Source organism: Phoenix dactylifera, chromosome 16 (assembly GCF_009389715.1).
Source record: "Phoenix dactylifera cultivar Barhee BC4 chromosome 16, palm_55x_up_171113_PBpolish2nd_filt_p, whole genome shotgun sequence".
Taxonomy (NCBI): domain Eukaryota; kingdom Viridiplantae; phylum Streptophyta; class Magnoliopsida; order Arecales; family Arecaceae; genus Phoenix; species Phoenix dactylifera.
The window spans coordinates 1164952-1182822 of NC_052407.1; the positions used below are offsets into that span (position 1 = coordinate 1164952).

The following is a 17871-nucleotide window of genomic DNA, read 5'->3' on the forward strand; positions in this document are numbered from 1 at the left end:
CTTGGTTCATTGTGCAATACTCAGCAAAATATGAAAAAATAAGACATGATCATGTTGAACTGCAAAATACTTGTAAGTGAAACTATAGGCCTTCTTCCATCCTCATTTCATCTATTAATTCAAATGTACAAATTGGTAACAATCATAGTTTGTCGTACGGTCATACTCCCTTCTTAAACATTATTATGGCAAGTCAACCTCTACACAATCTTTCTTTATTAATAATTACCACATCCATATTCCTAGGAACTTGCCCATTTCTCTTGAAGTCTTCTATTCAGGGAAAACAAAAGGCTACAGATATATCAACAACTTGATATCGCTCATTCGCTTCTTCAATTTTAGCCTTTAAACGTTGATTTATCATTATTATTATCATCCCATTCTCATTATGCCTTGCCCACATATATAAGCCAGCAGTTGTCATCAAGGTCTGCTCAACCATGCCAAATCAGCTGGTTGGAGATGTACTAAACTGGACTGGCTAATTATTAGCATGGTTTCGTCAATTGATTCAAAACAGAAGCCCTGCCACACCTAAGAAGGGAGAGCAAAAAGGAGACAGAGGAACATAGAGAGGGAGGGAGGGAGGGAAGGGGATAGACCATTTGCTGATTTTGAAACCGGCAAAAATAAATAGGAATCCCATGTTTCGAAATGAAATAGGGGATCCCTTATTCCGATGAGGACTTTTGAGCCTTCTCTCTCTCTCCCTCTATCTCTCCCTTCCTCCCTCTCTCTTTTCCTCTCTCCTCCCTCTCCCGCTCTCCCTATGTCGGTAGCTCCGGAACGGCACAGTACAGATCCGTACTGTGCCAAACCAGCCGCCAGCCGATACCCCCTCCAGTACCAGTTCGGCGAACCTTGGTCTTCATTATTCTTCTTCTATTTTTCTCCTAACAGAGAAAGAAAATTCTCAATTTATGCAAAAACTTCATCATCCACAGCTTTTCCATTATGTGCAAGGAACCTAATGTATATAACTGCAACTGGGCAAACTCAGTCCTCCTTTTATAAGAGAATGTACACAAGATATAATAATTGGGTTCTCCTTATGACAAAAATGTTAGTTCCACCAACTATCTCAAAGGAAATCTTTCAAATAATGCCCACTAGCATGATAAGAACATGTAGTAAAATTCGGTCATGTTGAACATCATCTCCCAAACAATGACAGGGGCAGCATCTACTGCAAAATTTCAATAATAACAAAAAGTACTAAACCTTATGGCTATTGGGTAACATCCACAATGTTACTCTTCATTCAGAGATATTTGTCGAGCACATATCTTCCTTTTGTCAATGGCATCAATCAGTTGTCATATATATACAAACATAAAAATGAAGAATGCATAAAAGAATGCATAAAACTGAGCTCAATGTATAGTATATGGCCATAACAAGGGGAGAAAAAAGGGAGCAAATATAGGTTTCATCAGTTACAAAATAAAGAAGCAAAAAATGAATAAAATATCCTATTCCACTCAAGTTTGTGTTAATTTTAACAAGATAATTGCAGCTTAGGAAGCAAAAGAGGAGAACTTGAAAAAGATTAAACCGAAAACTGAGCCTTGTGTTGAAAGAGGATACGCTTCAGATCATCTATATGAATATCAGGTGTATAGTCTACAAGAAGCATTCCTGTGTACACATCCACAAAGACACTGACATTAGAAGAATATGTTGAAATAATAAAATGGAGACTACATACGCCAGTATGTAACAATTATGCTTCAGTGACTTCATTAACCTGTACATTCAATTCTAAAAGAGGAGGGGGGGGGGACCATATGATGTTCCGTCAATGGGCACATTTATGCATATGGATTGAAATTTTGAAATCCAAACTAATCTACTCTCAATTAGGTAAGGGATTTTTGAAATTAGAATCAGAATTTGAAGATTTTGGCACACCTTAACAACTTACAATGCCAAAGTTTACTTCATGATTATGAGAAAAGAAAAATTAATTAGAGAAACCACTAGATAAAACACAATAAAATCTAGTAGTTAGCATGAAGATTAAAATGGAAAAACGGGAAAGTGGAACATATGCTTACAACCCCAGATAAATTAGTAGGACTCATGAGCATTAAAACATATCAGGAAATTGTCAAGGATGAGGAGTGATTTAATCTGTTCTGAAAGACTAGCTTTCATGCTGTCTGCATGCCATATCTCTTCTAACTTCTAAGCAATTAAAAGTCAATTTTTTTTAACAAGAAACTACACAGATGAAACATAAATTAGAGTCAGTTGCAGATATAACTTCATTAGGTGTAATCTTGATATGTAGTAATTATTTAAGCCCAAATTTACAACAACAAATCCTCACTGCAAAATTGGAGAACTTGTTGCTCGGATTTGACTCACCCTCTACTATATTTTTGACCTGGAAAAGTCAATTTGGTGACTCGGATGAGTGATGTATCTCATATATGCACACATACATATATACATAATTGTATATGTACATGCTCATATAAATTATTAAAAATTTTGAGTGATCCAAATATCAACAATTACTTTAAATTCCATATGCTTGAATCTTTTAAGAATAATGAAAAATATATAGATGCCATAGACTTAATAGAGGCAGCTATATACAAAACCGAATGGGAGAAAAACATTACCAAGTGGTCAGTCAACATTCCAAGTTATCACAATCAATCATGTCAAAGCCATTTCGTTTAAAAAATATGCAAACTCTAGATTAACACATAAAAGAGAAACACCAAAGTTTTCAAAATTTTCTTTCTTATTACTCATGATTAACTAGTCTTTTACACAGAAAAAGATCACAACCATCTCTAGTCATTGTTCGTGGAGTGATAGAGTTCTACTTCCATATCACTTTCATGATCCTCAACTCACACACACTCAGTGGCAACTCGGTCTAATTCAGCGACAACTTCGTCTAACCTGATGATGACTCGGTCTAACTCAGACTCAGTGTCAACTCGTCCTAACTTGATTGAGTTAAGGGCTGGAATAAAATAAAAAACTAAAAACATGACTTGGCCGATCTTTTTTGACTTGCCAATTCAAGCAAGTCATGAAAGACTCAGCAAGACTCCACCAGGACTTGCTCACTTTCTGAGTCATCTTGACTTTTGATGGTAGCCTTAGATTTTGACTTGGCTTAGCCAAGTCACAAGTTGACTCACAGAGATTTCCAACCTTGCCTCACTGCACTCATAGTCTAAAATTATCGAACTTGTCCTGATCTTCAAACTCAAGTCTATTAATCATCCCCTTAACCAAAGCTCTATCTGGGTAATTGGAAAGGAACAGTTTGTGTGCTGCCCAAGCAGATTACCAAAGAATCACAGGCCCACTAAGACCCCAACGAGTTACTAACATGGGGCCAACCTAGAAGACACATATTATATTAGAAAATGTTTCAACCTCATGATAACCCAAATAGAAAAAATGCATGCCTGGGTAAATTCAGGTATACTTGTGTGGAATTTTTCTAATTTTAACTTTGCTTTAACTCTTGGAAATGTAACCTGCTCATCATCAAAAGAAGTAAATTAGAACGAATTTTCAACTAAATCAGCAGAAAGCTATATTTTCTGTGAAAAGGTTTCTCAATTATTAACACAAATCAGGGAAGAAATATAGAGTAGTATTTTTATAAATAAAGCCACACTAAATAGTAAAAGTTCTGCATGTCAACCATCATTGATGATGTTACCCAAGTCCGCACTGCTGGAATATGATCATCTTTTAATTGACTAGAAGAATCGCAGGATACTAAGCAAGAAATCATCATCATCATCCACAACAATGTTTTCTCTAGTAAAAAGTCCCCAAAATGGCTGGCTGTTTTGATGTGCTAATTAATTATTTAGCTTATACAGGATACTGGAGTTTGTCATATGATGTTTTCTCTCTAAGCAGCCAATATTCTCATGAGCATAAGAAGCATGCAATACATCATTTATAAACATGCCGCATGGTTCCAGATATTTTAAACAGAATAAAGCTCACTGGTAGAACATATCTGCCCCGCCCCCTACCTAGCAAGTAAAGGCCATCAAGAAATCCAAGTCATACTACCGTCCAATATGGTGCATAGTCAAAAACATATCCATCCATATCAGTTCTACCATCAACATTTTCTGGTATAAATTTCATCTGTGATTCTATATGTCTAAGGATATATATCCCCAATGAAACAACATTTACACACTACTATTAAATTGTGGATAAGAGGGAAGCATATTCTCCAAAGCAAATTGACCTAGAAAAACTTCTGCAGTTTTGAAATGCTATATGGTTCCCAAGACAGATTTAATTGAACAATGTTATTTGGTTCCCAAGACCCACGATGTCCAATACATCAACAATATGCAAAATGCTAATCCAAATTTTTGGCCAAAATGATCAAAGAACAAAAAACCAATTGAGCAACTGTCAAATGGGACAGAAGTACACACAATATGTATAATCTACAAAAGTAAAATAAGAATGTTAGATGAAAACATGATCTGAAAGAATTATTAAAAACAGAGATATTTTATCTATTCAAATTGCCCCAGACAAGCTTGCCGGTTGTATATCCTCAATTTTGAATGTGAATAAGCTGGGCACTGGATCTACAATGGAATGACCACACTGGACAGCAATTGTGTAACCCTATAAACATATTACAGTCAGTTAGATGGGAAGATGTGAGGTCAAACCCGATAAGAGAGTGTTTAGAAAAAAGCAAAAACAATTATTCACCTGCCTGCTGCACCCATTATCAACTAATATGTAATCAACCTTAATATATTCAACAAAATCAGCTGTATGTTTCTCAACCTTCAAAAGGAACTTCCCATTATCAACAATAGATGCGCCTGAAACCACTTTTCCTGTCTGCAGTGAAACTTAAAAACAAAATTTTTGTTCAGTAAATCTGGCCAAGATAAAACTTGTACATACAAAGTTCAAGACATAGCAGTGAAGTACAGATAGCTTAAAGCATTAATATGTGAACACAACACAGATTTAATTCCTGATACAAATGATATTGAAGGAGAAAGCTTCAGTAAAAATGTTGACAGCATTTGTATAATAAGACATGCAATGGCTTCATAAATCTTCAGTGCCTTACTGTTGAGTCAACAAAATGCCCATTTGTCACATTGCATCGACCTCCACCAGAAATTTTAACCTAACAATAGCAGTAGAAAAAAAAAGGAATTAAATAATGGTAATAAAAAATGGTTTAAAGCATTCCATTCAAAGAAATTTTTAGCCAAGCAAAAAAAAAATCAAAAAGGCTGTATACCAGTTCTGGATCAATTTGGATGAAATTTTTAAACATAATGAAATAGGTTGGGTACATCAAAAAGGGTGAGCACCTCGTGTTATTTCTTTAACATGAAACCTCCTATAAGTATATTTTTCCCAGCTTCAAACACGAGCTAAGGTGCCAATAAAAAGCAACCTTAATCTAATAAGTATGCCCAAACTTTTTCTTTAATTATGTTGGAACTATTGCACGGCAATATTTTAGCTCATAAACAAGTTGATTAGCTGATGATGTTAGATATATTAAGTAGTAGGACGAGAACTTACAAATAAGTCAATGGAAAGAATTTTGCATCCTGACTGCAGATTAAAATGATGTGCCATATCTCGAAACATTTACCACATAGTTATAAATGTCCGAAACTTTGATTTTTCCTAAAAAAAACATGTTAATTTTATGGAAAGAAGAGAACCATGCATTGAATGAGATGGAAAGAATGCCCTAACTAATATATTTAAGCATCGACTAATAAATTTACCACTACAATTTAAGTGAGCACTTTATTCCAAAAGAAATCAAAGATGGGATTCGACTTGCCTGACTTATCCAAAGCCGGTTAGGCATCTAGTGGCGAGGGATTGATCATATCAAGAGTCTTGTGCAAGGTCTGCCGAACCGGTCCGCACCGGCCAGTACGGACCGGTCCGACCTAGGATCGATACTGGATCGGCGTGGAATCCGGTACCGGTAGCTTATTGTTGGAGAACCGGTACGGGACCAGTACGGAACAGACGTGGATCAGCGTTGGATAGCGTGGAATTCGGAACCGGTCTGGGACCGGTACCGTACCAGTCCAGCCGCCACCGGTACGCCGACCGGTACCAGTACAGTGGACCTTGGTCTTGTGTATCAAATGCTACTAGCTAAACTCAAATCACCAAACCTAAATTCCAATACTCTTCTTCCTTTTTCTTGTTTTGAGAAAACGAATTTAAATACTCATTACTTGCATTTGCTAATGCATCACATAAGTTAATTATAAGAAATAGATGGAAGAAGCAGCTGAAATCTGAAGTAAAATTAAGCTATCAGTTAGCTCATTATTGAATTTAAAAAAAGGAAACAAATTCCTCAGACATGTGAAGCTCAAATATAGTCTGTGTGCACACATATTGGGCTCCTGACTTGATGGTTGCCATCAGACCATATGATGGAAGCTGAGGCAACCGAACGAAACGAGAGTGGCCCCCCGGAAACCGTCACAACAAATTTTTGCTTCTCATACAATTTAGTAAAGGATAGCACTTTGGGATTCACTGTAATATTAAGTTTGGAGCTGGAGTTGATCCTTGCTGTGTATGTGGAGTTTGAATGGCCAACATTTGTAACCATCCTTGGAAACTGCATTCAAAACCTTTTATCTGTTTGAACGTAGGCAGCCAATGAAGGGTAGTTCAGATCCCTTGCAGATCCATTTGCATCCTTGGGACAAGTGATCTTATCTCCAGCTATGAGCCTAATCATCGACGTATTGTAGCCTTGATGGCACAGCATTTCTACGTAATCTGTTGCAGTGGCATCATACACAAGACCTGGACTCCGTGCCTTTCTTGGGTTGACCTGGCCAGCTCCATAAGCTAGTTCAGCATCCGAATGGTAGGAAGGATTCATTGGTGAAGCTACATGACAAATCAAAACAAAAAGTATTGCATATAGTTAATTTATATGAAAGTATCGAACATAGATTATTATGATTGCTAAGTAATCGTGTTTTATTTTTTATAGTTAAGGTAAAAGATCGATCCCTAGAAACAAGATCATGAAGCTCTAAGGTGTAGCTGATTGGCCTGAAGTAATCATGATTTTAAAACCTCAAGGTTAGGACAGTTTTGTATCTTAAATTATTTGAAAAATCTTATCCATCATTTTTCAATTTTGATTGAATTTGGGGTTAAGGAAAAATTTTAGATAAAAGACTTCTTGAAGGTAGAACGATTACCAGTTGTGATCAGAGCAGACATGATGGCTGCTGGAGACCATTTTGGGTGAAATGATCTAACATATGCAGCAATGCCCGTCACATGAGGACAAGCCATGGATGTTCTGGATATAATGTTGTACTTGACCGAATGTGTATCCAACTTAGAAAATGACACCTTGGCCTTAGGGGACCATGCTGCCAAGATATCAACTCCAGGAGCACTTATATCAGGCTGCAAAATTTCCCAACCCTATTATGATCGTACATTCTAACAATTAGCTCCTAACATAAATGTGGTATGTCATAAATCATCTGCATTCTATGTATCTTCTTAAATGTACCTTCAGAATGTCCAATGTGATGTTATTTGGCCCTTTAGAAGAGAAAGAAGCAACACTAGGGGCTTTAGGATCCAATACCTCGTCGCTTCTGCGAATGTTAGCCACAGGATTCCTGATTCAAGCCCCATTGTAAGGGATTCAGATGCAACGACACATGAATGTCCCAAATATTTCGATCGCTTTGCATTTAGAATGCCGGAAATTAAAATTGACTCTTATTTTAACCCTAGGTTACAATCACTGCGAGCAAAAAAAAACAAAGAGAGAAACGATTGAATGAAAACCGAACCGAATAAATGAAAACGATTTATCTACGCTGGCGGCATTACCTTCCGAACTTATCGTCGTCACCAAAATAAATGAGTGGGTAAAACCTTTTCTCAGTGGGGAAAGTATTGACAGAACTTCCCTATCAAACAGGAGGAAACCATGTCAAGATTAAGGAATTGAACATAATCTAGAGGTAAGAACAGATTTTATTCAAGGATGGAGGGAAAAAAAAAGCCTAAGCTAAATAACCATCAGCACGTACCACGATAGTCTCATTGTTTCCTAGAAAATTTTAGGCAGGCTCCTTCCATCTATTCGGCGGTGGCCCAAATCCCTCATCGCTGAAAGATTCGGATTCAGGCCAGATTCCGGTGTCAATCACCCCGACAATAACATCCCCCTCACCCTCTGCAATGCTAGTTCTCTCTTTGGACTTTCGGTGAATCCTAAGAAGTCCCATGATCTTGTGGTGTGAAGCGTTAGGATTCTACTAGGGAACACTGACACTATTCCTCCAATCCTTGCAAGTTTGTCAAAAGAACATGAATATAAAATTCAGAGTTATCTACTCGTGGTTATGATTATGCATCGATGATGAGAAGTACAGCCTGTGACAGCCCATACCACTAGCTGTTTTTGCTCCCGTCCAACATCGGTTATTTACGTAATAATTTTTGAATATTTATACAAAATCAAAATAGATCCGGCCCATAATCTATATAGATCAGAGGACACTACAGCAAAAATTTATTGGGACTGACGACGGACCGATCATGATATTCGTGATTAAATTTGAATAAATTTAAACTCTTAGCCCGAGGTCGACGTCAAAACTGAAATGAAAGAAGTACGTGAGAATCCATGCAAGCATGTATTTAATCCCACATCGATTATTTACTGTATAGAATCAAAAAATTCAAGGATCCGAACTGCTACAAGCAGCAAATCCATTAAAGCTCCTTTTATAGCTGTAGATCAAGCACTCGTGGGCTGAACTGCACCACTTCAATCTTATTTCGTAAACTTCGATCAGTTTGAGCATTATTTTTATTCCAACGTTAGCATGAAGAGACGAGCAAACGAGAGAGAGTAGTACAATAAGCACATATAAATACATGTATAATTTGTAAAGAAAAAAACGTCAACTAAAAATTTGAAACAGAAATAACACTTGCCCCGCATTGATGATAATTGCCAGATATTGTTTTATAACTCATATTTATCATATAACCTTAGCGATCTTTCTTAGGAAAAAAAAAAAAAAAAAAAAAAAAAAGGAAACAACACTTTACCCTTATATATAATAAATTGCCAGCTATTAGTTTGTATCTTATTTTTATCATAAAATCCACAACATTATTTTAGTAGCATTTTTGAAAAATGCCATGAATTAATATCTTGTCCAGTATAAATATACATTGATATGGAGTTCAATTTGAATCCCAAATAAGGACGCATGAGATCAATTTGGCCGTATGTCTTGATCAGTTATTCAACCAAATTTGTATATTAAAAATAAATTAAAATTATCTATTATCTAAATAATATTAAGTATTATTGATGCCCTTTTATTGCAGCATAAATAAAATCATCATTTTTAAACACTTGTAAAAATATATATATATACTTGCTGGTATTTTCAATATTTTAAGAAAAGTAGTTTGAAAATATTGTAAAAATAAAATCCAGCTATTTTTTGGTACAAGTCGAAGCTTGGCTGAAACTAAAAGTCTATACAATAGCTACAAGACATAGCTAGTACCCAAATAGAGCTGAACATCAACATGACACTTGGTGATTTGATGAAAAATAAAGTTATTCGTTTTTCATTTTTTGTCAAAAAGGAAAGAATTGAATTTTATAAAAATAAATAATTATAAAATATGAAATACCATTGTGTTATTCGAATAAATATGTTTCCATAATATGAATAAAATTTTAAAAATTATAATAAAATCTAACTTTAGCAAAGTAGATTATTGTCATTGTGGCTGGGTGGTTCTTAGCCAATTAATCCTGCACTTCATAACATTTGACCAATGCTACTTTAGAGAAGGCAATTGGGTCCGATCGGACCAAATACAGGTCAGATGGAAAACTAGATAAATCAAAATCTCCCACTACCTCCTTCCCATCCAACACCTCCTGCGCTCTAAATCCAACCGCTATTCTCATCCCTCTTATCCATTTAACTTGGTTCCAAGCCCCACCTGCTCTCTGAATTTTGAGAAATGTCTATGTTTGATGGATTTTTTATAGGAACTCCAATTGTCATTGCAACAATATTTTGAAACAACAACCTGCAATAGATGCAAGGCTAATGCCCAAGGACAAGGAATTCTTTTGTGCGCGCGCGCGAGAGAGAGAGAGAGAGAGAGGAAGAAGAAGGATTACTTGTGGGGTGCTTTTTATGGCAAGAGATGAATTGAGACTTTGTATGCACCCGGAGAGCACCTCGTGGCTGTAGCTACCGAAATTAGAAGTTTCCAAAGAAGCTTCGACATTTTTACCAAAAAAAAGGACACACCGAGATGGATGATGCTCACAGACCTGAACTTGTCTTTGTATTCGTGAGGTAGTCAACACGTATATTTATAGTTGAGAATGTACAAGAGATTACAACTAGAATGATACAAAGATAGTAAAAAATAATAAATGGATTCTTAGGATCAACCTTAAATTTATACTATTTGAAATTCAAAATTCAGAACCCAAAATTCAAAATACAGAATTCAAAATTTAAAATTCAAAATTCAAAATTTTTAAAATCTTGGATCCTTAATATGTGGCTTAATATAGGGCTGAGATGAAGATACTGCTAATACTCCCCTGCAAGCTAAGATATATAGGTACCACTCAGAGCATGGAACACAACTATCGAAAGCATTGGGAGGTAAGTCCTTTAGTGAATATATCAACGAGTTGGTCATTGGAGGAGATAAATTGGACATGAAGCTGACGACGAGCGACTCGCTCGCGAACAAAATGAAAATCAATTCAATATGCTTGACCCGAGCATAAAACACGAGATTGGTAGTAAGATATATGGCAGATAAATTATCACACCAAAGTATAAGGACTTGAAAAATTGAGATACCCAATTCATATAGTAAAGATTGAATCCAAATTAATTCAACAGTAGCGAGCCCTTTGTATTCAGATTCAGTACTTGAACATGCTATAGTGCATTGCTTTTTAGCACTTCAGGATATGAAATTATTATGAAAAAAATATTGAAGCCACCTATAGAATGCCCGTCACCAGGATCACCTACCCAATTGGTGTTGGAATAGACATAAAGAGAAGAGGATGGGCCTTTGGTTAAATAAATATCATAGTCGATAATATGCATGCTTCAAGTAGCAAGGAATACGCTTGACTGCAAGCCAGTGCATGGAACTAGGCCTATTCATAAACTGACATACTTGGTTAGCTGCAAAAGCAACGTCAGGACGTGTAACTAATAAAGTACTGAAGTGCACCCACCCCACTCCAACATTGAGTTGAATCAGAAAGTGGCAAACCATCAAAATGAGAAAGTTGGGACTCGGTAGATATAGGTGTCGAGATAGCTTAAAACCATCCATGTTAGTTTTGAGAAGATGAAAAATATACTTTGATTGGGTTAGATGAAGTCGAGAAGTAATAATCTTAGCCTCAATGCCCAAAAAGTAGTGAAGAGGTGATGAAGGACCACTGCAGGGAGAAGAGAGAAGGAAGAGGAAGAAGAAAAGAGGAGGAGAGGAAGAAGAAAAGAGGAGGAGAGAGGAGAAGAAGAGAAGAGGAGGAAGAGGAGAAAACGAGGCTAGATTTTATTCAATTTTTCAATGCCCTAATTCATGAGAGGGTGGCCTTTATATAGGTCTTACATTAAGTCAATCAATTGATGACATATCAAACTTGGATCCTTAATCAATTAACTAAGTCAACTAATTGATTACATACCAAAATCGATCTAATTACTCGATCCAATTATACGATTTAATAGCTAATCCAATTGACTTGACTAAAACAAAAGCAAATGACCAAATCGACTCAAATGCAGAAAATAAAAATAAAATAGACTTAAATGGATCCAATCTGGGTCTGACTCAAATCGGTGGCTCAAGATCATCTTCCAGCCACAATAAAGTCAATCTCTGATGCGAGCGAGTGGCTCTAATGGCGCAATCATCTGGACGAACGGCTCTGATGTCCCCATCAATTCCTTCTAGGTAAAAAAACTCGACTCCGTCGAGTGCAGGTCTGGCCCGCTATCATACTGCTCCAGAAGGTTAGGGTCAAGGTGCTGCAACTCTGCTCTAGAAATCCACACATCATACTCTAGTCGGTGAAGCTCTGGTGGCGATGGCAGCAGCGAGGCAGTCGCAGAGAAGATGAACAGGTATGCCTTTTTTTCGGCGGCACGTGCGGTCATGTGCAGAGCCTTTTTTTTTAGCAGCACGTGCGGTCACGTGCGATTTTTTTCAGCAGACACGTGCAGTCACGTGCATTTTTTTTTTTTAGAACGGGTTCGGGCTAGCGGGGAGCAGGTCAGCGGGTAGTCCCTTACCCGTTAGGGCTGATCTCCTTCAACCTCCCGACGGTAGCGGGAGGTCGCGCCGATCTTTACGGCACTGGTTGTGGATCGAGCTCGATGGCCTGCGACGACGGGCGGCGGCCGGTCATGAGCTCCGGCCGGCGACGGCGAGCGGCGGCGAGGGCGGCCACGGGTGAAGAGGGTTGGTGACAGCGAAGGTGAGGTCGGACGAGGATGGGGCGGCATCTTGGCCCTTCACGGAGTGGCAGTGGGCTGTGTGGACATCCGACCCGGGTGCTGCTAGCGGTGCCTGGTGGCGGCGGTGGGCACGAGTGCAATGACGGGTGGGAAGGATCCGGCGACAGGGGTTTTCCCTTTTTATTCTGGTGAAAACTGAGAGGGAGAGAGGGACCCCTCTTTCTTGTGAACACCGAGGGAGAGAGAGGAGAGAGGGGAGATCAGGCTTCCCTTCCTCTTTGCAACGCGCGTTGTACGTTGTGCTTCAGCGCGTTTCGGCGTTCGCGGTGCAATGAATTCAGTGAGGAACTCATGTGGCAGACATGGGTATCGGGGGTGGTTCGTCAATAAACCGGATCCCGGAGCTTTGGCAGCACGGGCAAAGCCGGCCTACCCTGATACCAAACTGATGGAGGACCACTACAGGGAGAAGAGAGAAGGAAGAAGAAGAAGAAAAGAGGAGAGGGGAAAAGAAGAGAAGAGGAGGAAGAGGAGAAAAGGAGGTTAGATTTTATTTAATTCTTTAATGTCCTAATTCATGAGAAGGGTGGCCTTTATATAAACCTTACATCAAGTCAATCAATTGACTAAGTCAATCGATTGATTACATACCAAAATCGATCCAATCACTCGACCCAATTACACGACTTAATAGCTAACCCAATTGACTTGACTAAAACAAAAGCAAATGACCAAATCGACTCAAATGCAGAAAATAAAAATAAAACAGACTCAAAAGGATCCAATCTGGGCCTGACTCAAATCGGTGGCTCAAGAACATCTTCCAGCCACAATGAAGTCAATCTCTGGTGCGAACACGAGCGAGTGGCTCTGATGGCGCAATCGTCTAAACGAACAACTCTAGTTTTTCCATCAAAAGGGCCACAAATTTAGTTTGTAAAGAAGCAATAAAGTCATTCAATGGAGCGGTAAGAGTGTCAATAAGAATAATATCAAGTAAGTTTGGTGCAACTGCCTAGAATGGTTTAAAGGAAATGATGGTCGTCATAACGTTATATCTATCATCAAAGATATTTTAGAGGAGGTTAGCCGCCGCATTGTTACATTATAAAAGCTGTTCTATAATAGTTATAAACTAATAAAAGCTGTTATTTCCATGTTTACACTATTAATACAGTTAAATTAGTATTTATTAAACCAAATATTTATACCAGGTAAAAAATATTTTTTCAAATTAGTATAATTCGGGCAAATAGATCAAAATATAACAGCTGACATAGCAATCAGTGTTCTTATTCTATTCCAAATTCCTTCCAGTAACCCTTTGGAAGTACGAGTATCAACATAATGATCAATAAAGGTTTTAGAAAAATGATTATTGTAGTTAACATACTAAGATCTTGGCAATGAATTTGTTGGTTCTTAATGCAAATTAAAAGATACTTGATGAAAGGGTTGACGTCGTCGTTTACCAATTATACATAATTGGTATAAATTTAAATTTATTAAAGAAAAACGTTATGATAATTTTGTACAATTATGGAAGCATATGAATATCCAAACGAACCACCGTATGTGGTCTTTTCTAACATGAACTGCACAAAACAGAGCCTTGACTATTAAGATTTTTTTAAAGGCAACTCATGCAATTATGATATGGTCATGTTGAATACTTCACCTGCATTCTTTGATAACATATCGTATAATCCATTATAAGAAACAAATGGAAGAAACTGAGACATAAAGATAAAGCTACTCTTCCATCCACATCTGAAAACAAAAGGAAAAACCTTCGCAGCAGGTTCCTTGGGAATGAGAACATCAAGGGAGTTGTCCGTATGCAACTATTGGACTCCTTACATGATGCTTGCCATCAGACCATATGATTGAAGCTGAGGCAGTCGAATTAAGCGAGAGTGGGGGCCCAGAAACCGTCACAACAAATTTCTGCTTCTGATACAATTTCCTGAAGGATAGCACCCTGGGATTCACTGTAACATTAAGTTTGGATCCTGAGTTGATCCTTGCTGTATATGTGGACCTTGGATAGCCAACATTGGTAACGATTCTTGGAAACTCTGCGTGAAAACCTGTTTTCGTTTTAACATAGACAGCAATTGAAGGGTAATTAAGATCTCTTGGAGATCCTTTTGAATCCTTGGGACAACTATTGTTGTCTCCAGTAATCGCTCTAATTGTTGTGTCATTGTAGCCTTGATTGCATAGCATCTGTACGTAGTCCCTTGCACTGGCATCATACACTAAACCTGGACTCCGTGCCTTTATTGGGTTTACCTGGCCAGCTCCATGAGCTAGTTCAGCATCCGGATGGTAAGAAGGATTCATTGGTGAAGCTACATCACAAACCAGAAAAAATTAGGATGGTTTTGGGTACATGCTTATGGATATAGTTAGATTATTAGGAAAATGATATCATTATTTTTTTTTTAATTTTGGTAAAATGAAGGTGATTAAAGGCAAAACTTTACGGGAAAAAATATTAGAAGGTACGACAATTACCAGTTGTAATCAGGGCAGACATGATGGCTGCTGGAGACCATTTTGGATGAAATGATTTAACATATGCGGCAACGGCTGTTACGTGAGGGCATGACATGGATGTTCCCGATATAATGTTGTATTTGACCGAACGTGTATCGTTCTCATACGATGAGATCGACGCATTCGGTGACCATGCTGCCAAGATATCAACTCCAGGAGCGCTTAAATCAGGCTGCAAAATTTCCAAGACTACTGCGATTAGATATCCTAACGGTTGGTTTCCATAGCAAACAGAAATATACTATCTTCTGAAATATACCTTCAAAATGTCCGGTGTGATCAAACTTGGCCCTCTAGAAGAGAAAGAAGCAACAACGGGGGCTTTAGGATCAAAGACTGCTTCACTTTTACGTATGTTAGCTACAGGATTCCTGATCCAAGCCCATTGTAAAGGATTCAGTGTGGAGCTCTTCGTGGTGCTTACAGCTGTGGGACTTTGCAATTGAATGTTAATTAGGAAATAAAATCGTTTACCTGGTTTTGTTGATGTAATTCACAAGCATCTTGGCGTCTTTGGTGAGGACACCAATTGCTGGAAGTGGGAACGTATATGATGACTCTGAGTCGAACAACATCACCATCCCCTTAGCACCAGCAAGCAAAGGTGCTCCTCCATCATCGTAATATCCACACAGAAGAATCTTCCCGCGCGCCGCACTGTTCTTTAAAATTTCTGCGCTACAACCACTGGGAGAGAAAGGAAAAGATGGAATCAAAACCACAGGAGGATAAGATAGGGTGGCGTCAGAAGACACAAAGGATGGAAATGAGATACATACTATTCGAATGTATTCTTCTCCATGGCAAAAACGAATGGGTAAAACCTTTTCTCGGTGGGGAAGGTATTGATGGAAAATCCCTATCGAACAAGAGGAAATGATCAGGAGGGGATTCAGCACTTGAATATAAGCATAGGTCGTAGCATTCTAATTAAATGTTGATCACCTACCGAAACAGTGCGATTGTTTCCTAAAACCAACTTGTCTACAATATGCCGGTCGGTGGTGCTAGCTGCGGCCACCAGCATCCAGGGGGCGACGTTGGATACGGTAACCTGAGATGGACCGTCATTACCAGCCGACGCTGACGTAAGAATCCCTTTCTTCATTGCATGGAAGGACCCAATGGCTATGGCGTCTTCGAAATAATGAACTGGATAACCTGCCCCGAGCGAGACGGAGATCATGTCGACGCCGTCGGCTATCGCGTCATCGAACGCAGCCAAGATGTCATGATCTTGGCATGCGTCCGCCCAGCAAATCTTGTACACTGCAATTCGAGCGGAGGGCACCCCGCCTCTGGCGGTCCCCGGCGCTAGACCGTACAGGCTCGCGTTGCCCTTGAGATCGCCGGCCACCGTGGAGGCGGTGTGGGTGCCGTGGCCTTCGAAGTCGCGTGGCGAGAGTTCCAGATGGGCTGCGACAGAATCTCCGGAACCGTAGTAACGGGCTCCAATAATTTTACTGCAATATAATGGTGGGAATAGTTTTAGTACCGATTCTGGAAACAGAATGCAGCATCAGGATGAGAGGAATTAATAAGGGAATGCGAGCATACTTGTTGCATCGGAGATTTACGCAAGCTCCTTTCCATCTCTTTGGTGGTGGCCCAAGCCCCTCGTCTCTAAAAGATTCGGATTCAGGCCAGATTCCTGTGTCCAGCATCCCGACAATAATATCCCTCTCCAATGCTAGATTTCTCTTTTCAGTTTTGGTGAATCCTAAGAAGTCCCATGATCTTGTGGTGTGAGGCTTGAGGGTTCTACTGGGAAACACCGATACTACGCCGTCCATGCCTGGGAGTTTGCCAAAAACCATAAATCATAAGATTCGGAGTCATCTAAGAAGTGTTATAAAAAATATAGATTGTCAGCAGAAAGCACGCCTAGTACTGCTAATCCTGATTTTATTTTGGAAAAATGTACCAGCTAGGATTTTTTGCTCTTCATGTTTGAGTTTCGCAGCAAACCCATTAAAGCTCCTTTTATAGCTATAGACTAACCTCTCCTGGGCTGAGCTGCAATGACCCAACATGTATATATAAATATATCATAGACCTTTGATCATTTCAAGCATTTTATAATCCATGATACCATTCTACTGTAAACATGCACAAGTGCACCTAACGGCAAGTATATGAACATGTACAAATGCATGTAGATATTGGAAAAAGGAAAAAAATCAACTTAAAATAAATAAAGTTTCTGAAAAAACTGCAGCTGGTCTAAGCAAAAAAAAAATACAGCCGGACATTATTTTTTAATATTTTCATTAATAGGCTATAAAAATATTTTTATATAAACAGGTTTTATTAGAAAAATTTAAAGGTAATATCAGTAGTCGAAATGACAGATCCATGCGGTCAAGTAGCTCCTTTTAATGTAAAGATTAAATACTTGTTTTCTGAGAAAATTAAGTATAGATATGTTGAGAGAGAACCTGTCCTCAATCACTCGATCAAGCATGTTGAGATGGAGAGACTCAGTCGAGTAATCCTCGGAGTGCCGGTCTCCCATGTAAACAATATAAACCTGCATGACATGCATCATCTCCTACCCATCAAACTTTTCTCCATATTCGATTATGAGCGTACAGAAAAACTAGATAGCCAAAGAGATCCATTCAATCTCAATTGATTTCTCACCTGTCTCTCTTGATCGACAGCATCAGTGAAAGAAGCAAGAAGAGAGATGGAGCTGAGGGCAATGAGAAACCATAGAAGAGATCTCGTGGGAACCATGTTTTATGGGTCG

At 38.6% G+C, this 17871-nt stretch overlaps 2 protein-coding genes across 2 annotated transcripts; both read right to left on the bottom strand.

Annotated features, from left to right (window-relative positions):
• Window positions 1-1342: 1342 nt before the first annotated feature.
• On the bottom strand, window positions 1343-8428 carry LOC103721969 (cucumisin). Its single transcript, XM_039134526.1, is given in 5 exon segments — window positions 1343-4644; window positions 4735-4880; window positions 5108-6927; window positions 7900-7979; window positions 8103-8428. Coding segments are annotated over 3 exon segments (627 nt in total). The 5' UTR covers window positions 8117-8428; the 3' UTR covers window positions 1343-4644; window positions 4735-4880; window positions 5108-6394.
• Window positions 8429-14378: 5950 nt separating this feature from the next.
• LOC103721974 (subtilisin-like protease SBT4.3) lies at window positions 14379-17655 on the bottom strand. The gene is made up of 9 exons (XM_039114646.1): window positions 17558-17655; window positions 17044-17135; window positions 16677-16914; window positions 16069-16582; window positions 15899-15978; window positions 15594-15806; window positions 15379-15490; window positions 15078-15291; window positions 14379-14911 (listed from the first exon to the last, which is right to left on the bottom strand). The coding sequence occupies exons 1-9, from the start codon at window positions 17653-17655 to the stop codon at window positions 14379-14381; spliced, it is 2094 nt and encodes a 697-aa protein (XP_038970574.1).
• Window positions 17656-17871: the final 216 nt, after the last annotated feature.

Coding starts and splice junctions, on each gene's coding strand:
- LOC103721974 (XM_039114646.1), bottom strand. CDS start 17,655: ATGCAGGTTTATATTGTTTACATGGGAGACCGGCACTCCGAGGATTAC. Junction 15,807..15,898: donor GAGAAGAATACATTCGAATA/GTATGTATCTCA, acceptor TTTCTCTCCCAG/TGGTTGTAGCGCAGAAATTT. Junction 15,292..15,378: donor TCACACCGGACATTTTGAAG/GTATATTTCAGA, acceptor GAAATTTTGCAG/CCTGATTTAAGCGCTCCTGG.